This window comes from Pipistrellus kuhlii, unplaced genomic scaffold, assembly GCF_014108245.1.
Source record: "Pipistrellus kuhlii isolate mPipKuh1 unplaced genomic scaffold, mPipKuh1.p scaffold_m20_p_2, whole genome shotgun sequence".
Classification (NCBI taxonomy): Eukaryota; Metazoa; Chordata; class Mammalia; order Chiroptera; family Vespertilionidae; genus Pipistrellus; species Pipistrellus kuhlii.
Window position 1 is genome coordinate 19,601,648 of NW_023425515.1, and position 23,443 is coordinate 19,625,090.

Below are 23,443 nucleotides of genomic sequence, written 5' to 3' on the forward strand. Positions count from 1 at the left end.
CAAGATCATTTTTTATCATCTAGAACACATGTGTCAAACACAAGGCCCGCGGGCCAAATCCGTCCCGCCAGGCCTTGCAATGTGGCCCGCACCACGCTGTCATCACTGCACTCTGCTGCGTTTCCATCACAATGACAGTTTATGACTGTTCAGTAAACCATTCGGCCCGCGATTTAGGCTGGATTTTAGATTTTGGCCCCTTCTCTGATTGAGTTCAACACCCCTAATCTAGAACATCTGGAAACATCTAAAAAAATTGAATTGCTCTGAATTGTTTTGAAATGGTCTATTTTAGAAATCTCTCCAGTTAAAAAGTTATGCACAGTGCATGGTCAGCAATGGCCAGGAGTGATGTCTAACAGCTCAAGTCAAGTTGTAGGGAAAGAGGAGCTTCAGAGCAAAGCAGGCAAAATTAAAAATGAGCTTGTGTCTCCCCACCTGCCCTCACAGACTTCTCTTTTCTCCTAGACCTTCCCAAACAGGAATTGTGTACTCATTAAACAATAACTCCTCCACTTCCCCTTCCCTAGCCCCTAGCAACCAGCATTCTCATTTCTGTCTCAATGAACTTGCCTATTTTAGGTAGCTCCAATAAGTGGGGTCATACACTTGTGGGGTCATATCCTTATTTTACTTAGGGTAGGTAATACTTTTAAGGTTCATCCATGTTTGTAGCATGTGCCAGAATGTCACTCCTTCTTAAGGCTGAATAATATTCCATTATACGTACATACATTTTTTATCCATTCATCTTTTTGTCCACCTTTTTACTACTATGAATAATGCTATGAACATTGTTATACACGTATATGTATTACTGTACATTTTCATAAATCCATCCTCCTGTATTTTTGTTGTATAAATAAACTTTAGAGCACTTTATGATTTAGAAGTCGAACAGAAACTAGCATACATTTTAAAAAGTGTAATATTTTATTATCAGCATTAAAATATTTGTTCATGTTGAAGATTCAGGGATAAAATAATAGACAAAAATATGGGATGTAAGCAACACTACATAGACATGTCATAAATATATGGGAATATTTTGTGAATTATTAGATTAAAAATATAAAAGATGAAATTAGATCAATTATTGTGTTTAGTCTTTCTGAATATACTTTTAGCATTAAATACACAGCAAGTGCTTATATTTAAAGATTCTACCTTTCTCTTTAGTGAAGAACACAGGCTTTCCCTTGGTTAATCAGAATTAGTTTCAGCAGGTAAAACTTCTTAAAGATAAGCATGGCATTTAGAACTTTTGCTCTAAAATCTTGCTGGACTGACTGTTTGATGATCGCTCTCGTTCTTTGCTAATTTCCATTTCAATTTTTACTTTGATTTTCTCCCAATCTATTTGGAGCTGCAGTAGAAAAAAAATACATTTTGTTTATTCTAAAGAAACCAGGAATAAAATATATATATCAATATATTACATGACTTCTAAAACATTAGAGTAAAAGGGCATGAAAGAAAAGTTCAGAAAAACTAATGCTAAAAATATATATAGCTTAAGAATAAGACCAACCATAACATTAAGCACAATAAAAAGCAAATACTCTCATTGTGACTAAAAAGACCAAAATCTTGTTGTAGAAGTTTATACAAAGCATATCCAAACAGTGCCCTGGAGCCTCAGGATTCTGTGCAGGTGTCTCAGGACATAGGGGAGAATGCGGACTGCTCTCCACCAAGCCTGTTGCAAATGGCTCAGCTCTTCTCTGCTTATCTTCTGAAGTTTACATTAGAGGCCTAGCTCTGAGGAAAGACAGGACAGCATTTGCTTCCCTTGAGCATACTTTGCAAAAATGGCTTCTTAAAGTAATATAAAGTTATAGTGGTGATTAAAACAATGATGTAAAGTATCAGAGGAAGTAATGGGAAAGCAAGGCTGGGGCACACAACAAGAATCACTAACAAGTGATAATATCTGAGTCTACTTCCTTCCCTTTGATCCTTGATGACGCACCTCTGCCCTGCTCTCATTACATTTGATATCAGGCATGGACTCTGCCCTAAGTCCTATGAACAATTTCTTTAAGAAAAAGCATCCTTCTGTTTTTAAATCCATCTCTTATGCCGCTGCATTGAAATACTCCAATAAATGTATAGAACCGTCATTTTTTTTTTGCTTAAATTTTTAATCACTTAGGTAATAATAGCTACATCTTGTTATATATATATATATATATATATATATATATATATATATATAGCCAAAGTCCGTAATGTCCAAAACAGCCAAAGGAATGACTGAATGCCATGCTGTGTGTACAGGCTTGGGTGGGCAGGGACTAGCAAGTGGGCTGAACTGTTGACTTCTTGGAGAGAGAAAGAGGTGGGGCTGATCAGCAGCCACCCTGGGCTGGTGGCGAGACCCGGAGAGAGAAGAGGTGTCTGATCCACAGCCTCTGTGATAGTTGCTGATCAGCTCTTGCCTCTCACTCTCTCTCTCTCTGTCTTTCTCTCTCTCTCTCTCTCTCTCTCTCTCTCTCGCTCTCTCTCTCTCTCCAGTCCTTGCCAGCAGCCACACCTCTCTCTCTCTAGGCTTGGCCAGCAGCCTGGGGTGGCTGCTGATCAGCCCCGCCTCTCTGATCAGGCCCAGAAACAGGCCTGGAGATGCTGACTGGCATAGCAACTGACCAATCAGAACCAAATCTGGGTGAACTGAGAGGAGCCAATGGCTGACTAGGAGGCGGAGATTTTGACATAGAAACTGACCAATCAAAACCTAATCTGGGTGAACTGTGAAGGCAGAACCTAAGGTGGGGGCTGAGGAAGGGTTTTAAGGGCAATAGCTGTTTGGTGAAAGGTGTAAGAAAGTGATTCAATTTTTTAATGACTGGTTTGGCATTATAGTGCATATGGCTGGTTATCAGTCCAGATATAGAGATTATGTATTTTTGTCTGCCAAGAGTATCTCCTCCTGCTGAAAAAGGCTCTCCACCCCCATTTAAGCAATCCTATCCTATATAATCTATATTAATAAAAGGGTAATATGCTAATTAGATTGGGTCAACCGGCCATCTTCTGGACATCCAACTTCCTTCCAGACGAAGAAATGGTGGTAGGGGCTGAGGCAGAGGTAGTTAGGAGTGATCAGGCCAGCAGGGACGGGAAGCTGGGGACAAGATCAGGCAGGCAGGGGGTTAAGGGTGATCAAGCTAAGCTTGCAGGGGAGAGCAGTTAGGGGCAAGATCAGGCAGACAGGGGAGGGCAGTTAGGGATGATCAGGCAAGCAGGCAGGCAGAAGCAGTTAAGGTGATCAGGCCGGCAGGGGAGGGTAGTTGGGGGTGGGATCAGGCCATTAGGGGGGTAAGGGAAATCTGGCCAGCAGGGAAAGGTGGTTGGGGACAACCAGGCCAGCAGGGGAGGGCAATTGGGGGCAAGATCAGGCCAGCAGGGGAGGGCCATAGAGGGTGAGATCAGGCCAGCAGGGAAGGGCAGTTGGGGGCAAGATCAGGCCTGCAGAGGATAGTTGGGGATAAGATCAGGCCAGCAGGGGAGGGCAATTAGGGGAGATCAGGCAGGTAGACAGAGAGGTTAGGGGCAATCAGGCAGACAGGCAGATGAGCAATTAGGAGCCAGTGATCCCAAATTGCAAGGGATGTCCAACTGCCAGTTTAGGGATGGGCCTGATTGGAGAGAGTGCAAGCTGGGCTGAGGGAACCCAGCCCCCCCCCCCTTGCATGAATTTCGTGCACCAGGCCACTAGCCTATATAATAAAAGACTAGTGACCATAATGCCGTAACACTGTAATGACCAAACAACCGGTCACCAGGAGATGCATTGATGGATCTCACAGCATGGCAGGTCTGGGGGTCCCTCCAGCACAGTGGGCCTCAGGGACCCACCAACATGGCGGGTCTGGGTCTTATGAGATTTTGTGCGGGCCTCTAGTATTAAAATAAAAGTCCCCTCTAACACCTGACTTTCAATCCCTGCCCACTCCTCCAAAAAGTTTAGAGATCCCTAATTGAGGAATGTGTGTCCTCTCAGCCAAGACATAGGAATACTAGGCCCTCGTCTAACCTAACTGACTTACTGTGAAATAAATCCAAGATCTTAAGACTGAGCCAAAAGTGAAAAGGTTCTCACCTTCATGTAGGGGAGCTGGGTGGAATAAGTAATATTATACCACACTAAAGTACTATTTGATGCTTGGGCAGATTTATCTTAAGTCCCTGAAAGATTAACCTTAACAGGAATTCCTGCCTTCTTTATTTTGTGCTGGACGTTGATGGAATTTCATATTTGGTTCTTTTTTTATTCCAATATCCTTTATCCAAATTTCTGTGAATTAATTTGGGGATACTTTTGGTCATCTTTTTTTTTTAAAATATATTTTATTGATTTTTCACAGAGAGGAAGGGAGAGGGATAGAGAGCTAGAAACATCAATGAGAGAGAAACACCGACCAGCTGCCTCTTGCACACTCCCTTCCGGGGATGTGCCCGCAACCAACATACATGCCCCTGACCAGAATCGAACCTGGGACCCTTCAGTCTGCAGACCGACGCTCTACCACTGAGCCAAACCGGTTTCAGCTGGTCATCTTTTTAAAAAGATAAAATTTCACATACTTTTTTCTATAATATATAAAATAGATGAATTAAAAGAATCCTTTTTACTAATAGAAGATGAATGTGTATGCTAAGCGCAAGAAACAGCTTACTGAAAGGCAAAGCAAATGTTAGATTATTTGAAAAACTCATTTTTAAATCAGGCTGGAATTTGATATTTTTAAAATGGCAAAACACTCATTTTGATGTCTAACAAAACATTTGCAAAGAGAAAGACAAACTTGATGAACTTTTTGGCCTTCTTCTGGGCTGAAATTGATTTACATATGTTTCTCAGATCAATCACCATAAAACCATATATTGATGGTACCCTGGTACATCAGAATTCCATCAAGTAAACTGATGACATCTGTATTAGCTACTTGTTAGAACACAAATGAGGGTTTCAGTTGACCGGTGCCCTACTGACCATGTTTCAATATCAATTTCAATTTGGCATCCATCCAGCTTTAGAGCAGTGTTCTGATCATTCAGTCCTTGGAATAGATTATTTTTAATAATGAAATTTTACATAAGGATGTACTCATGACAGCTGTCAAGTGACTTCTATACTAACACACATTCTTTTCTATTATAGGGAGTGTCAACACTATTTGACACTTCTTATTCTAATTCCTACTCAATTCTTATTCATGAAGAAGTAATTTCAAAATTATACCAGATGGCTCTCCATTCTCTACACCATCTCTCTTATTCTCATCAGCTTCCTACTTTACAGAAAATACAGTGGCTATCAGACATAAATTCACTTAATTTCCTTCTTTGTGCTCACCTGTATCCATCTTATCTATATCCATCCTTATTTCTTTCCCTTCTGTCTCTGACCAACTTCTTCACATAAGTTCCTGACTGATCCTGTCTTCTTAGATACTTCTAGGACATCTGCCTTCAATTATTATTTACATTAGGGGTGTCGAACTCAATCAGAGAAGGGGCCAAAATCTAAAATCCAGCCTAAATCCCGGGCCGAATGGTTTACTGAACAGTCATAAACTGTCATTGTGATGGAAAGGCAGCAGAGTGCAGTGATGACAGCGCGGTGTGGGCCACATTGCAAGGCCTGGTGGGACGGATTTGGCCCGCGGGCCTTGTGTTTGACACATGTGATTTACATAGTCAACTTCCCTCTCTTCACGGGCTGCTCCTCATCTTCCTTCCCTCTCTATTCTGTTTTCCTGCAAGCTACCAACCTGGTTCTCCCCATTCCTGGCTCTCATTCTCTCTTTAGACCACTGTATGTGTAGAACACGAGTATGTTCTCATTACATTAAGGTCTGAATTATTCAAATTCTGTCTCACAAAGATGAATATTATACATAATCATAAAACATATACATTATAAAATACTATGTAATACTTACGCCTTCTGCATACTGCAAGTATCGTTTATCAGTTTCCTGTTTACCAAATGTCTCCAAAAACTTTTGACGGTAGGCAAGAACTGTATCAACGTGTGTTTTGTATTTAACAGCCAATTCAAGTGCCCTATAATGAGAATAAAACAGATTGTCAGTATTGCTGTATGGGGTGAGAGGGTGGGAAAAAGGTTCTATGTTGTTCCCTCCACTTATCCCCCAGTATGAAGCGTCATTTCCTATATCATCCATCTTACGAATTTCTCTTTATACTTCAAGGACCAGATGATGCATGAGCTCATCTCCCTGATCAGCTCCCCCTGTAGAAATCCATGACCATTACCTTTGCTGTGCGCCATAACATTTTATGCATACTGTTATTACAGAACTGTTTATAATAATTATTATTATTATCCATCTGTTTCCTTCAAAAACCTATACATTTACTGAAGGAAGATTTGGCTTTCATTTATTTTTGGTGAGCACTACAGAATATATGTATGGCAAGTGTTCACTGAAAATTCACTGAAATAATAGTAATCAGCAAATAAATGAAGTTTCCTTCCAATGGAAATGGTTCAGCTATCTTGACCATTTCTGTAAATCTATGATTTTTTATGTTTAATATTCAACTGAATTGTTAATACAGCAAATTTAAAATATTATGAAAATAAAATTTGAGGATAAGTTTGACAAAACACCTTTGCTATTTGATTCTTAGAAAAAGTTAACAGCCATTTACATTTTAAATAAAATTTTTAAAAATCTAGTCAGTAGTCAATATTGTCTAAAATAAGATTTATAATAGTTGGCTCTGATAAATCATAACTGGCCTATACTAAATTCTAACTAGTATCTATATAACTATGCTACTTTATTTTTTTAAAAATATATTTTTATTGATTTTTCACAGAGAGGAAGGGAGAGGGATAGACAGTTAGAAACATCGATGAGGAAGAGACATCAATCAGCCGCCACCTGCACACCTTCCACCAGGGATGTCTGCAACCAAGGTACATGCCCTTGACTGGAATCGAACCCAGGACCCTTCAATCCGCAGGCCAACGCTCTATCCACTGAGCCAAACCGGGTTCGGCTAACTATGCTACTTTAAAGGAAATATTTAAATAGGAGACAAGAAGTAAATGAATTGCTGAAATCAGTATTACAATACCACAGACATAAAATCTATATGTTGATAGTATGGTGGGAATTGAAAAGATTAATCTTCAGTTCCAGGCTGGGTTTTGTAGGCAGGTTTTGGACATCTCAGCCCATGATCCTGTGCATAACTCACAGTAGCTGAGTGGGGAACAATCCAGTAGAATATATATAGCTCTCCGAATGCTGTCCCCTGTCATCTTGGGTTAAAGTATGGGAAACAGCCATCACAAGAGTCATAGTACATTGTTCCTCAAGTTTTCTTGCTTTCTAAGATGACTTGCAATTTCTGAATAGGCCAATCATGATTTATCAGAGCCAACTATCAAAATCTGTTGTTTTAGACATTATTGACTACTGACTAGATTTCCCCCCCCCCCCCCAATATGTGACTCTATAGTAGGAAAATCTATTTAACTCTTAGCATACTTTGGCTTGATCTAAACTAAATAATCTCTTTAAGATTTTAGATATGCTGTGTGTATTAACTGACAATTGATAGACAACTGATAAGTTAAATACAATATGAAAAAATTATGTCACATTTGCCGAGACCAGTTTGGCTCAATGGATAGAGCGTCGGCTTGGGGACTGAAGGGCCCGGGTTCGATTCCGGTCAAGGGCATGTACCTTGGTTGCGGGCATATCCCCAGTAGGGGGTGTGCAAGAGGCAGCTGATCGATGACTCTCTCTCATTGATGTTTCTAACTCTCTCTCTCCCTTCCTCTCTGTACAAAATCAATAAAATATATTTTTTTAAAAAAAGAAAAAAAAATTGTCACATTAATGCAAATGATAATGCCAAAGTTTACCACAAAAAATTCTTATAAAAATCTAATTGGCATAAACTATACTGCTAAATTCAAAGATATTTGCTGCCCATCACAAACTCCTCACAAAGTTCCTTTATTCCTCTGTGACTTGAAGTCTTCCAGAGAGAAAAAAGATACACAGATAGAATGTAGAGGTATTGGAACATACAGGAACAAAGTGGAAGAGAAGGCAAAAAACAATTCATAGAGGATCAAAAGATGAGAAGTAAAGATTATCTGCCTTAATCTTTCTAACCTCTCCCATTTTATCCCCTTATATGTCCCTAAGGGTCTCATTCCAGTGATGTGTGTGTGAGTGGTAACTCTGGTGAACCACCCTTTGGCACTTTAGAAGTTCGGTTTCACATTCTTTCTGATTGTACATGATGAAGGAAGGAGCTCTTGACTGCACACAACTAGAAGTGTTCTAAGTGGAGAATATACATATGCATCTATTCTGGGTGGGGCTTTACAAAAATTCCAAAGAGATACTTAATTTGTAGAAAGGACAGAATATGATGCCTAATCCTGCATTTAGATGCTAGATAGATACTAAGCATTATCTATCATTATAGCCATTATTATTATAAAATATGTATTAATTTATCTGATTAAAAAGCAATGGCTAAAGATAAACTCTCAAATGTGTTATTTTAAATGTTCTCTAAAAGTACATGCTGGGTATAAAATGTTTCCTTACCACATTTAGGAGGTAATTCACTCCAAACTATATAAGGGTTATGGGAACAGTATGTCTCTAGCAAATGGTTATTTGGCAACCAAACAAATGTGACATTAGATTATGGGGTTGGAATAAATCCATGTATCTTCTCTGACTTTAAATAGAAGGAAGTTACATAAAAAGATAACTCTAAAATATGATTTCTTGGCATAATTTGAATAAGGCAAAATCAGTTCATATAACTGGTAGAAGTAGAGAAATTATTTTTATTAATACTTATATAGAGAATCAATATGTGTATCTGGAGTTTTTGGTTTCTACCTACCCCTCACCTGTTTTTCAGAACAGACCACCACCAAATATCCAAAGTGAATGTCAAGTAGATAACTTGCTTACCTACAGGTCTTTAAGGATTGCATTTTGTTAGGTTCCAGGCAATTTTCAGATTCAAGCAGGAATGACAGAAGCACAAGCCAGCGAGCTGTGCTTCTCAAATGGAATAACACATCAAAACCTGTTCCTTTCTAAAGGTTTTAGACAAATATAGAAGTTCAGGGATCTTAAAAGCAATCTACTATATTTATCATCCCTATTGGACTATGCTGTTATAAACTGATTCTTATATTGGATCCAAATATATATCCCTCTTACTCCTACTCTCTGACCTTTTTATCTTAGCCATACCATTTACAATAGAATAAAAAATTACCATCACAGAACTTGATTTTGTTCACTGCTATATTCAGAGCTTAAAACCTAGCACACAACAGCACCCAATAAATATTTTTAAAATGAATAATAGCTACCATTTATTGTAGGCTTACTATGTTAGGCAGTATGCAAATAAATTTTTACAATTTTAAAATCCTGACAATAAATATGAGGTTTATTTCAACATAAGGAAACTGAGATTTACAGAGCCTAAGTAACCTGCCAAGATCACAGAGTTATAAATGCAGAACCAGAAGTCAAACCCAGGCCTAATTCCATAACCCCCATCCTTAGTCACCACATTTGCCCTCTTCCTATTCAACAACCTTTTCAATCTGGTACTCTTACATGACCAGATACTTCACCAAGAGACTGTTTCTTCATGCTGTTGTTTTTTCAGCAGATCTCCATGTAATGTCTAAATATGCCCAATATGGCAGGCACTCAATAAATATCTGCTGAATGAATGAATAAGCAATAGCAACAGTGGTGTCAGAAATATCTGTAGAATTTAGAAATGAAGACAATACATAAAAGTTTCTTAGCAGCTATAGTAACTTCTGTTGACTACTGAAGTCCTTTTTTACTCAGTCCTTGATAATTATGCTGAAAGAGATGGGAAACTGCAGGTTTCATTTCAATGCATCAGAGGTCAAGAGTGACATGGTTAGATTCATTGTGACAAGGTCATTATGACTACAGCATGAAGAAGGGGAGGAGAAGAAGAGCGGATGCAGAGATTAGTGATATGTTATCCTGAGAAAAACTTGAATCATCTTAGGGATGCTGGTAGTAAAGTGGATACGAGTAAGAGGTATTTGGGAGGGAAAATAATTGGTAATTGGGAGGTGGGGGTGGAGCATAAGGAAAATGTCAAATGTAAGTCCTAGATTTCCAGCTTTGCATGGACTGGCAAGATAATAGAGGTTACTTGAAGAGGACCAAGTTTAGAAGGGAATAAACACAAATTTGAACTCAGACATATGAGACATCCAATGGAAATGTTGAAAAGGCAGTTGGATAGCCAGGTGCTGGGAGCAAATATGGCAGGTCAGAGGGCTAGATGAGAGATGCATTTTTGGAGTCAAGTGTGTAATAGTAAAATCAGAATCCTGGAACAATGCTCCAGGATCTTTATCAGGTAGACACAAAGGCCTACCAGCACTTGACCAACCCACTGGTTTATAGTTAAGACAACAAGCAAGGAACACAGGAAAGGGGGGTGGCAGGTAGACGGGAGGAATAAAGAGCACCCAGGAAATCCTCTGGCCCTTTTGTTTTTTTCTCTCCCTGAGATCTACTATCTTTTTAAAATAATATGTTTTATTGATTTTTTTACAGAGAGGAAAGGAGAGAGATAGTCAGAAACATCGATCAGCTGCCTCCTGCACAGCCCCTACTGGGGATGTGTCCCCAGTTAAGGCACATGCTCTTGACCAGAATTGAACCTGGGATCCTTCAGCCTGCAGGCCGATATCTATCCACTGAGCAAAACCAGTTAGGGCGAGATTTAATATCTTAAGGTAGGGTCTATTTGTTGAAAATTGGAGGTAGAGGAAAAGGGAGGTACAGAGAGAATATAGAAATAATAGGGAAGATGTGAAGTTACAGCAGAAAAAAATCAGGGTCACATGACATAACTCTCAAAGGATCAGATATTTTTATAAGATGGGCGGGGCGGGGGGGGGGGGGAAGAATGAGAAAGGCAAAAGGGACATCAACCCCATTCACATCCAGATCCTAAGAATTGTGGAGTCAGAAATAACTGACTCTATTTGAGAGGACATGTGTAGCTACTGATGGATATTACTTTGACTAAAGCACTTTTGATGCTTCTCTTAAAATTATCATGTTTTCTTTGATTACAAAATTCAAAATTTTAATCGGTTGACAGCTGATCCACATTTTTAACAGATTAATAATTAATTCGAATTACTGGTTTAAAATATGGATTAACTTTTAACTGGTTAGTAATGTGGATTTTGTAATCAAAGAAAATACGACAATCAAAAGTATACATTTCCCCCATCTTTCAGGTATTTGTGGATACCATCCCAATAGAACTTTTCTTTTTTTGAGGCAGACCATTCAGAGACCCAATTTTCCACTTCTTCGTATGTTTTGAAGTGTTGCTCAGAAAGTGCGTGTGCCATCAATCAGAACTAGTGGTAATCTGAAGGTTCAGAGTCTGGTGAATAATACAGATCAACTATTAACTGGTTATTAATGATAATAAAATAAATTCCTAAATAGGTTGTTTAAAAAGTTTGTTTTTAATACTATACAGTGTTTAGAATGCTATACAAATAGTAGTGTCTAACACTTATCAACATAAATATTTTCTCAAAAAATATTGGTTGAAAGAATGCTTTAAACATTATTCTTTCCTATTTCTCAAGCAACTCATAGCTTGATAATGGTATACATAATTTTTATTAGTTATTTAATATAGAGTTTTAAAAATATTTCTCATGCTGTCTCTTTCCAAACTAATTACTTTAAAATTTATGAATTAAGAATACATTCAGGACAATGACTTATTTATGTTTATAGAACCAAGAACATTTTTCATGATGTTTTGTACAATTAAACAATGGCAACCAATTTGTCTAAATAAAAAACCTAAACAGAATGGCTGAATTGTATGAACAGTATACAGGCAGTCCTCAGGTTCCGTTGGACTCAACATATGTCATTTTGTGATTACGTTGCCATCTCCCAGTTATTTATAAAAAAAATTCTGTCATTTCTACATATGCACGTATGTGCTTTATGTTTTTTATTATTTATTTACCACAAGTAAAGGTCATGAATTGTTACCTTTCTTTTAAATTTTTTTACTGTTTCACTTCATTACTGCTGTGTATGTGCCCATGTGAGTGACGTAGGTGCTTATGTAGGTGGGATCTGACTTACAGTGAAAATCGTTACGTTGTGCTGTAGGAATGATTCTCTGACATAACCCGAGGACTGCCTGTATAGATCATTAGTGCATAAATTAAATAAAGAGACTGTAATATGTCAATGACAAAAATAACTATCTGCCATTCTTCTTACTTTTATTCAAGGGAAATTAGAGCTAGGATATCTATAAAAATTCTACTCTAAGAGGCCTGTAATTGAAAAGATTTATAGGTTATATTTGAACCCAGAGAGAAACAAAGACAACGAAAGACATTTCTAACCTGGAAAAGTGAACATTTTATAACATAGTAACTTCGGGTGTATGTATACAAGCACTACAACCCTGTTTACTGAGAGACACATATTTTAGAGAATGAGTGTGGGAACCTAACACATAGGGAAGGAAAAGCATGCCATTCTGTCTTAGAAAGCCATCTGCCCTAAGGCTAACGTTACTACCAACCACTCTTTACTATAAATCCTTTCATCTTTCCTCCATAGAATCACAAATCTCTCTTGGCTCTTCTCTCTGCCTGTCTGGCTGCTTTATCCCAATCTTCCAGTGGCTTTCTCTCTTTTCACTCATCCCCTAAGTGTTGTCGACATCTCACTCCAAACATTCCCCAGTCTATACCATCCATTCTTTTGGCTTCAACTACCATCCATTTCCTGATGACTCCAAAATCTACATTTCTGGTTCAAATCTTTCCTATAAGCCCCTGGTCGATTTAATAAACTGTTATCACCTATTTCTCCCCAAATATTTCACATTCAATAAGCCTAAAACTAAACTATTTTCCCTTCCAAATCTGCAATATTATTCCAAAAACGAAACTATTTTCCCTTCTAAATCTGTAGTATTATTCAATTACTGAAATCAGAAATTTGGGATACATCCTAGACTCTTTTCTTCTTTACAACCCAACTTTTAATAAATCACAAGTTCAGCCGAAACTGGTTTGGCTCAGTGGATAGAGTATCGGTCTGCGGACTGAAAAGTCCCAGGTTTGATTCCAATTAAGGGCATGTAAATTGGTTGTGGGCACATCCCTGGTAGGGGATGTACAGGAGGCAGCTGGTCGATGATTCTCTCTCATCGATGTTTCTAGATCTCCAGCCCTCTCCCTTCCTCTCTGTGAAAAATCAATTTTAAAAAAATATTTAAAATAAATAAATAAATAAATAAATCACAAGTTCAGAGGAGGCATAAATCTTTAATTACAAAACTACTCACAAATATAAACATGAATAAATTCTTTTGTGCGATTAGAAAACTATGAAATACAGTGAAAAATGTAATTTACTAAAGTGGTAGTTAAAAGAGTAAGATCAATCTGGTTTTGGAATTGATAAAAACTATTTCTATTACCTTTCCCATTTGTAGAGATCAATATTTATCTGGATTGCTTGGTAAACAAGGCCAGCCTGAAGAAGTAGTATTTCAGCTTCCTGTATATTCCCACTAAACATTAATATGTGGGCCATTTTTGATTCTTTAGATGGAAGATCTTTTATAGAATTGATGTATTGAACCTTATCAATCTAATAAAAGAAAATATATTTGAATTGGATAGTAACAGAAATATAACAAATTATGGCAACACATACACACATATATATACTTAAGTGAACATTATTTACCTCACCAATCGCTGCGTAGGCTATTTCTGCAGTTGTCATATCTCGATTAGCAACTGCCATAGCAGCTAGGCAAGCCCACATGGTTTGTTCCTAAAATGAAATATGAGAATAATTATCTTAATTACATGGTTGAATTTTTTAAATAAACAGTGATTCAAAACATAACAAAATTATATTTTAATTTAAAAAAATTACTGAGACTGGCACTGAAAGAATGAATAATTCAATAACTTCATGATGTAGAAATTTCACTGTGGCTATTTTGTTAAAATGTATTAATAACACACAGATTACTACTTTTAAATAAATGTTTTAAAATTTCTGAGTATCAAAGATTCACTTTTGAACTCACAATATACTTTTAAAATAACTTAAGGTTTAAACCCTTTAGTCTTTTTGATAAGATGTTAAATACAACATACAGGGAACCTGAGGAATGGGAAAGTTCTTGGATAATGCTATTATAGCAGATTGCCACCAACAATTTCTTTTAAGAAAAAACATCAAAAAGTCAATTAAAGTGGATTCTAAGGAATGTTAACCCATATTCAACAAAAGAGTTTTATGGTCAAACATATTTGGAAAACCCTGGATTCAACCAAGTTGGGAAATGCTGGTTCTTAAATTTAGTTGCATGAAACATCTGAGAAACTTAAAAACTATGCCCAGACCTCTTCCCAGATTTAAGAAATTAGGAACTCTGTGGAGACAGAAGTTGGGAAGCTGACTTTAGAAAAGCTCCACAGAAGACTTTTTATATGTATCAATATGAAGACGCTATCCATTTAAATAACAGCTTCCTCAGAGAATAAATCACAAAGCACCTACTCCCTGGATCACTCATATCTTCATTTATAAAAAGAGGTATGATCCTGATTACATATTTTCACAGCCCTTAACTATTGTCATTTCTCATCTTGTACAGATAATTTATAAACTAATACACAATATATACACAACTATGGATCTGAAATGTTAAGTATCTTAGAAATATAAGTACCTTAACAAAGCGACAGAGTCTTATAGCATCTTCCCATTTTGAACTGTTCACATATTCATGGAGAATAGCAGGATATGGAGATATGCTCATGTGAAACAGTGAGCCATCGGCTCTTCTTATAGTTACCTGATTTCCCACAAAGCTCACAATATGGGGATTTTTACTAAATTCACTGTAGGGAAAAAAAAAAACAAAAAAAGCAAAGTGCAATTTATTTTCTGAGCAAATTTTTCATTTATATTAAATTTGGAGAGTTAATCCCTGACATACATAGAGAGTATTCAACTTCCAAAATGCACCTCCAAAAAAGTTAATTCCATAGAGAATAGATATATTCAAATACACATTTGAATCTAACTTTTTATTTATATTTGGAGCAAAATATGCTACTTAACATGGCAAATCTATTATATACATGAGAGCTATTCCTAAAAACACTTCAAATGACTTTTCCCCTCAGTCCTAAGGTAAATCACACAAATGATTAAATCACTTTTCTTGAACTTTTAAAGTATTAAAGTGTAAACCATTAAAAATTAAGCTGATTTCAAGAATATTCCCTCACCATCAGAAGAGGTCAACTTTAAGAGACTAACTTTTCTTTTTTTATTTATTTTTCTTTATTGATAACTTCTCTTTATTAGTTTAACAACTTTTAAAATGATGCCTGTTTAGTTTTGTTAAGGTTATACATTTAAAAATTAAAAGAGAACTTCAAATAGATTTGCAAGTTAAGGTTTAGAGTTAAAAGCCTTTGTATTCCTATTTGTCAAGAGTGAGAGATCGTCTATTTTTTCTTTTCTTTTTCTTTTTTGTAATTAATGGAAGATATTCTTCCCATTAATTTTTAGGAGATTGGAAGGGAGGGGAGAGACAAGGAGAGAGAAACATCAATATGAGACAGATACATCGATTGGGTGCCTCCCACAGGAGTCCTGACCAGGGCTGGAGATCAAACCTGCAAATGCGGTATATGCCCTTGACCGGAATCAAACCTGGGACTCTTTAGTCCACAGGCCAACACTCTTCCACTGAACCAAACCAGCTAGGACTCCTCTTGCTATTTCTTAGAGAATTTAGAATTATAAATGCATTTGACTTTCTGAAGCACATAAAATTTAAAAAACTTTTCAGTAATTTTACGTTTTTCTTTAATATTAAAATATTAATTTACAAATTAAATTGTAGATTGAATTCAATTTTAGAACACATACATTCCTGAAAGGCTTAAAGTCAGTGACAATCTGGGGGAGAGTAAAGGTTGTCACAATGTTGCGTACCACTGAAAAATCTTAAGAGTGGCTATATTAAAATTACTAAACCACACTGAAAAAACTATCTGAGTTACCATTAAACAACATTAAGCTTTAATATTACTCATACTATGAGAATTACAGTCACATAAGAAACAATAAGTTGTATTATAAAACATTTTCAACTTGGTTCCATCAATTAAGTCTCACTAAGCTAGCTTTAGCTTAACAAAGTATTCAGTTAACTGAGTAAAGTGAAAGATATTTGCAGCATTAGAAACAAAGACATGACACTCTATTAGTTTTATTTACGTAATAAATAATACTGTGCAGTAAAATATTACCTGGCATCCCTTTCATATAATGTTTTGGGAAAAATGTCTTTGTCCACATAAACTGTATTGGGGTAATACCACACTGTAAATCGAGTATCTTGAAGTCCACAAAGGATATTGCATGTATCACTCCACGCCAAAGTATGCACCATTGTTCCTTATTTTAAAAAGAATGTTAATGTACGGTTAGTTCCACTATATAATAAGTATTAAACATATATCTTTAAAATATATCTTGACATACAAGACCCCATCTAATTTCTGGTAGGTCTGAATATTTTCTGATCACATATGGTGAAAACATGTACAAAAATTCTCTAAATATCCTATCCAGAACCAATGTATTTTTAATTTGCAAGTCTCTTCAATGCCAATTAGCTGTGGTTACTAACGACCTGCTATTAAAATGGAACTAATAGCTAATAAATGTTATGATATTAAAGCATTCATAGATTCATTCAAGCAAATAAGCTATTCAGTATAATATGTGACAGAGTAGACCTAAGAAAATTGGAAAGTAATTAAAATTCTAAATGTATTATTACAATAAATTTACCAAGTTTGATAATTTGTTCTTCCTTCCCAAATCGTTTCACTGAGGTGATATAGAGATCTCTATTTTTATCAATAAAAGCAATTTTTCTGTCATTAGTAAGTCCTTTTTGATCCAGAGCAATCTCCGAAATTTCATTCTAAAATTAAAAAAAAACAAATACTGGATTAGTTTAACCATCAGATCATTTTAATTACTTGAAGAACATTTGTTTACTTAATGATCAATTAAATTTACTTAATGATAAAAAAAAACTGTCCCTGTTAAATAATTTTAAACTGCTAATATGCTAATAATTCAAAAGCTATACTAACATGCTTTTTGTGGGGGTTTTTGGCCATAGAAAGATGCCCCTTAAAACACTAAAATAATGTATATTTTGAAATAGTAAGCTAAAAAACACTTCCATCTGAACAGTCAGGGTAAAAGAATAAGGCAAGTCTGGGTATCACATGAGAGATTTGATTAAGCTTCTCACACCACAATTTACTCTAAGTAGATTGCCTGTATTTTAAAGATTTGTAAGAACTGATTTATGGAAATATCTTATGTTTTCAAAGCCTTATATTTTATAGATTTCTTTCACAATCATTTCATGTGAAACAGGAAATAATCTTCTGAAGTAGAAATACTTATATTAGAGGCCCAGTGTACAGAATTTGTGCATGGGTAGGGTCCCTAGTGGCTGCCACTTGCCAGCTGGGGCCTTCCTTCACTCCACGCCACCCCCTGGTGGTCAACATACATCATAGCAAGCAATCAAACTGGTCAAACTCCCGAGGGGACACTTTGCATATTAGGCATATATATATATATATATAGCAAATGAGAAGACTGAGATCCGTGGCCATTAAGATATTTTGCTCAGAAAAAGCTGGTAAGAAGCATATCTAGAATTTACAACCAGGAGAATCCAAGATGGCTGCGCCCAGGTAAACACCTAGCCGCAGCGCACACAACAATTTCAATAAAATACAACTAAAATATAAAATGGACATTACCCAGAACTACAGGAAAGTTGACTGACTGGATATTCTACAACCAGAAGCAAGGAGAAAACCAGAAGGAAGCGCGGAGGAGCTGGAAAAGCCCAAGGTACGGAGACACGCGGAGAGGACGGAGCCGGAGAGGAGGGCGGCTGAGTGCCTGGCTGGCGTTCCCTAGCAGGAAGGAGATAAACTCTCCAACTGCATTAAGCCCCAGTTGTGACTGCTCTGAACCCCAGTTCTAGGCCAGACCCCGGGACCCAGGCTCACACAGCGGGAGCTGGGCTGTAAGGCGGAACTCCGGGGTAGCAGTGAAAGGAGGTCCCGGAGGCTCGCACATTGCGTGCAGAGAAGGGATGGTCGGCTGTGCCGAGGGATTGCCCTGGGGGGAAGGAGACAGGGGCTCCAGACTGCTCTGAACGCCACCTCCAACTCCACTTCCAACTGAACTGAACCACAATACCGGGCTCATTGGGGGAGAGCATAGACTGTTTGGTAGCAGGCGAAAATCGAGGGCACCTTTCTCTCAGAGGCGCTTGCAGTGAGTACTGAAGGACCCTGGGGATTACTAAGACCTCATAGGGCGGGGCTGACTGAAGCCAAGGCTGTAGGCTCCATCCTGAAACCCCGCCCCATCTGTAGCTGCGAAATGCGACAACAAAATAGATCACAAACGAAAGAAATGGAGGACAAAAAGCAACTGGATATAGAGTTCAAATCTACACTTATAAAGTTTTTCAAGAATTTCCTAGAAAAGATCGATAAGACCTATGAGGATATGAAAAGAGATCAACTAGAATTAATAAGGAATCAACAAGAAATGATAAGGGATCAACAAGAAATGATAAGGGATCAACAAGAAATGATAAGGGATCTACAAGAAATAAAGAATACATTCTCTGAAATAAAAAATATTATACAAAGTCCTAAAAATAGAATGGAAGATCGCAAGAATCAAGTCAAAGATTTGGAACATAAAGAGCCAGAAGACACTCCTCCACAGAAGCTAGAAGGCATGAGAATCCAGAAAATTGAAGATAATGTAAGAAACCTCTGGGACAACTTCAAGCGAACCAACATCAGAATTATGGGAGTCCCAGAAGATGAGAGAGAACAAGATATCGAAAACATACTGAAAGAAATAGTGACAGAAAATTTCCCCCTCCTGGTGAAAGAATTAGACTTACAAGTCCAGGAAGCGCACAGAACTCCAAACAAAAGGAATCCAAAGAGGACCACACCAAGACAAATTATAATTAAAATTCCAAGAGCAAAAGACAAAGAGAAAATATTAAAAGCAGCAAGAGCAAAGAAGGTAGTTACCTATAAAGGAGCACCTATACGATTGTCAGCTGATTTCTCAACAGAAACCATGCAGGCCAGACGGGAATGGCAAGAAATATTCAAGGTGATGAACAGTAAGAACCTACAGCCAAATATAATCTATCCAGCAAAGCTATCACTCAGAATCGAAGGTCAGATAAAGAGCTTCACTAATAAAAAAAAGCTAAAGGAGTTCATCAATACCAAACCAGAATTATATGAATTGCTGAAGGGGGTTCTTTCGGAAGAGAAAGTAAATAAAGATAAAAATTATGAACAACAAATATGTAACTATCAACAAGTGAATCTAAAAACCAAGGAAATTAAAAAAAAATCTGATGAATAATATTAACTGTTGAATATAATAGAATCAGAGGTATGGAAGGGGAGTGAACTGATGATTCTTGGGGAAAAGGGGAGAGGGGGATGTGGGAAGAGACTGAACATAAACTGTGCACCTATGGATGAGGACAATGGGGAGTGGGGACAGGGCAGAGGGTGGGGTGGGAACCTGGTAGAGGAGAGCAATGGTGGTGGGGGGGGAACATTTGTAATAATATGAACAATAAAAACTTATTTAAAAAAAAAAAGAATTTACAACCAGCTCAGAAAAAGCTGGTAAGAAGCATATCTAGAATGCACAATTAATGATCAGTGTACAATAGCAAAGTATTTCTCACATATTGCATCAATCTTTTATCATACTAGCTAGTGAAATGTATTTTCTCATAATTTGAAAATGGTTCTGTATGGATTGATTTCAATTCAAATCAAGGGGTTTTTGTTTACTGTTTACTATGTGTGATGGCTTGCTGGGATCTGTGAATTCAGCAAAAATCATGTTTGCACCAAGTAACTGTATCTATGTATACTATCATAACATCTTTAAAAACCAGCAATTCAAGAATTTCTCCCAGAATACACTAACACTTGGGCAAGAAGGTATTTGCAAGGTAAGTCATCTTGGCAATATTGTAACAGCCAAAGACTGGAAACAAATGTCTATCACTTGGATATAAGTTAAAGAAATTCTGATACACCTATAAAATGTTATATGTATAGTGGGATGGGGGAAGAATTGGGAAAGTACTTCATATGATGATATGGAAAGTTCTCCAGAAATAGTGTTGTGTGAGAAAAGGTGCAGAGTTGTATTTTACAGTTTTGTAAAAGATGGGGGAAAGAACATATCAGTTCTGTTTGTGTTTGCATTGAAAATCTCTGGAAGGATATACAGGAGATTAATAAAGTGGTAGTTATTTGGTAGAAAAACTATTGATGAGGAACAGGTGTACAAGGCAGACATTTTCACTACTTAGTCTTTTATGACTTTTTTATTTCTGAATCATACAAATGTGTGTTATTCAAATTTAAAATAAGTAATTAAGGAAGTAAAAAGTGACAATTTACATTAGAAATAGCTAATGTCCATTACCGTATGAGAGAGAAGCTTTCCATCACCTAATGGTTTTCCAGTTGATGCCTCAAAGAGGAAGATAACTTGAAAAAAAAGTAGAACATTAGTTAATATATTACATTAAAATTTTTGTTGGTAAACTTCAATGGAATTATATAGTCCTCATGAGAAATTATTTAACTCGGTGGCCCATTGAGTATCTATCAGCACTGAAGAGCAGCAGCATCAAATGTCTACTTATTAACAGGGTCATATTTCTTATGAAAACAGTGGAACTGGATACTTCTTCCTAAAACATACATTCCCTAATTAGAATGGTTATTAATGGCATGGCTTCAATGCTGCATAAGATCAACAATGTCAAGTCCAAGTCTAATTGTAATCTCTAATTTTGAAAACTGATTTAGAACCAGTATAACATCCAGACAATCTTTATTTCACAAAGGAAAATTGTGTCAAGTGCCTACTATAATACCAGCAATGTGTTATGTACTGTCCAGTTCCCTGTGGTCAGCACACCACTGCGGTATATTTGTCGGGTGTTTGTCCTGGGTCCCAGGCAGAGAACTTGAACCCCTGCCATCGCCTGAGGGATGGGAGTGTCCTTGTTTGCTAACAGGGATTCTCTTTGTCCCTTTCTCTGTTTCAGCAAAGGTTTCAAACATGACTGATATTGATGGGTATTTTTTTCCCTTTTAAAAGTTTGTTGGGGCGAGGGTGAGAAGATTGTTGGAATGTTTCCCTGATTCTCTTTAAGTAATTCCAGAATTACGTCAGCCCAAGATTCATCCCAACTGGAGTTCATTTTATGTAACTGAACATGCAATAGGATTACAGAAAAGACAGAAATGGTACAAAGTCAGAAAAAAAATTGGGTAATTTAAGATAACAAAAATGATAAAATATGTATGTGATATTTAAATCCTAGAGGAGCACACTTTTAGTATATTGATTTTAGATTTTAGTAAACCTTAAGATATTAAGATTTGAGGTCATTGGTTATATTCACATGTCATAACAGTGAGTAATGTTCTGAAACTGCCAATTATGCTGAGACAGATGAAAAAGAAAAATACATAACAGAATTTTGAATTAAATATAGAAATATAATTGGAAAATGTTGGATTCCATTTTTAAAATATGATTTGGGCTTGGTAAACCCAGTAATTTTCATAACTATAGAAACTAATAACTTTTTAAAAAGCTTTCCATCCTATGCTGACTGCACATATTAGAAAGAGCTGGAGGTAAAGGATGAACTCATCTACTTTTCCATATCTAGTGGCCCTGATCTATATATGGGCGGTTGGACCTGTGTTTTGGTGATAACATGTAACAGAAACTGGGAGCTGAAAGAGTTGCTTCTAAACATAAGTACTGTAACTGCTCTCTAACTTTCACTCTCCTCATACCCAGATCATTTATTTCAAATAATCACCCACACTATTAACCTACTGTATCTGTGCAAGACAGAAGTCAAAAGCAGTACCTCTCTATTACTTAACCAGTCACCCAAAGGGGTATATTCAAATCTATTATCATGTAGTCATGGAGCACCTACCATAATATAGAGTACTGTGCTTGGTTTAAGAATCATGCCTGTAAAAGAGCACCCAAATTAGAAAAACCACTGATTTTATTTGTGGATTGCCCCGTTGAAAGGAAATTTTTAAAATTCCAGAGTAAATATTTAGGTACTTCAATTGTGGTTTCCATTGTTAGCATATACCCCTATTTTGCCATTAAAGAGTACTAGTTTCTTTAAAAGGGAACATAAACAAATATTTTCCTTCTAATTTTATATCAGTTCTACAATAATTTTAGTCTTTTTGATTTTCTATTTATAACAAAATGAAATTACATGACTATCTTTTTTTTTTTTTTTTTTTTAATATATTTTATTGATTTTGTACAGAGAGGAAGGGAGAGAGATAGAGAGTTAGAAACATCGATGAGAGAGAGTCATCGATCAGCTGCCTCTTGCACACCCCCTACTGGGGATATGCCCGCAACCAAGGTACATGCCCTTGACCGGAATCGAACCCGGGACCCTTCAGTCCCCAAGCCGACGCTCTATCCATTGAGCCAAACCGGTCCCGGCGACATGACTATCTTAATAATCAAAATTTATGTAAATAAAACAAAGTTTATTGGCATATAAATCTGTTTCTAAAAATATTCACAATTCTTTCTAAATGTAAAATTCTATGAGCAATCAAAGGACTAAAGAATAATGAAATATGTTTCACATATAAGTAAACTAGAAAAATTCAGAAAAAGGTATATTCAGTTGGAAACATTTATATATTAAAGCTCCTACCTACAACATGTGGTGTTCAATAAAAAAAAGTATAAACAATTCATAGTAAAGACTGAGATTTTCAAATTTGTTTATTGAAGACAAAAATCTGACTTCCTAATTTTAATTATTAACAGTTACACAGCCATCTTAAATCTGTCTGCCATCTAGAAATGATTTCATTTCCTTCTCTTTTCTTCCTTTCTACATAGAAAGGAAATCCTTAAAACAAAAAAATTAGCAAATGTTTTACTGCACTATGCAATTACAAAACACCTGACATATGTATTGATTTATTCCTTACCACTAAGTTTTGTTATTGTAACAATATCTATTTGTTAGAGTATGACAATTTTACATATAGTTCAGTTTTTTCATTAATTCATATCTAAGACAAAATAGAAAGTTCATATTTCTTTCATAG

The 23,443-nt window shown here is 36.5% G+C and overlaps 1 protein-coding gene across 4 annotated transcripts in view; it reads right to left on the reverse strand.

Moving 5' to 3' along the window:
- Positions 1 to 910: 910 nt before the first annotated feature.
- IFT80 (intraflagellar transport 80) overlaps positions 911 to 23,443 on the reverse strand; it is a 95,382-nt gene continuing 72,849 nt past the window's right edge. For 3 of the 4 annotated variants that reach the window (XM_045583642.1, XM_036447319.2, XM_045583644.1), the window contains 8 exons: positions 20,739 to 20,803; positions 16,998 to 17,133; positions 16,451 to 16,598; positions 14,854 to 15,025; positions 13,854 to 13,943; positions 13,582 to 13,754; positions 5,949 to 6,072; positions 911 to 1,366 (listed from right to left, as the gene is read on the reverse strand). In XM_045583642.1, coding sequence (XP_045439598.1) covers positions 1,256 to 1,366; positions 5,949 to 6,072; positions 13,582 to 13,754; positions 13,854 to 13,943; positions 14,854 to 15,025; positions 16,451 to 16,598; positions 16,998 to 17,133; positions 20,739 to 20,803 — 1,019 coding nt within the window. In that variant the 3' untranslated portion in view covers positions 911 to 1,255. Of the gene's footprint in view, positions 1,367 to 5,948; positions 6,073 to 13,581; positions 13,755 to 13,853; positions 13,944 to 14,853; positions 15,026 to 16,450; positions 16,599 to 16,997; positions 17,134 to 20,738; positions 20,804 to 23,443 lie in introns of those variants that run through there. The other variant, XM_045583643.1, reaches the window with a different exon arrangement.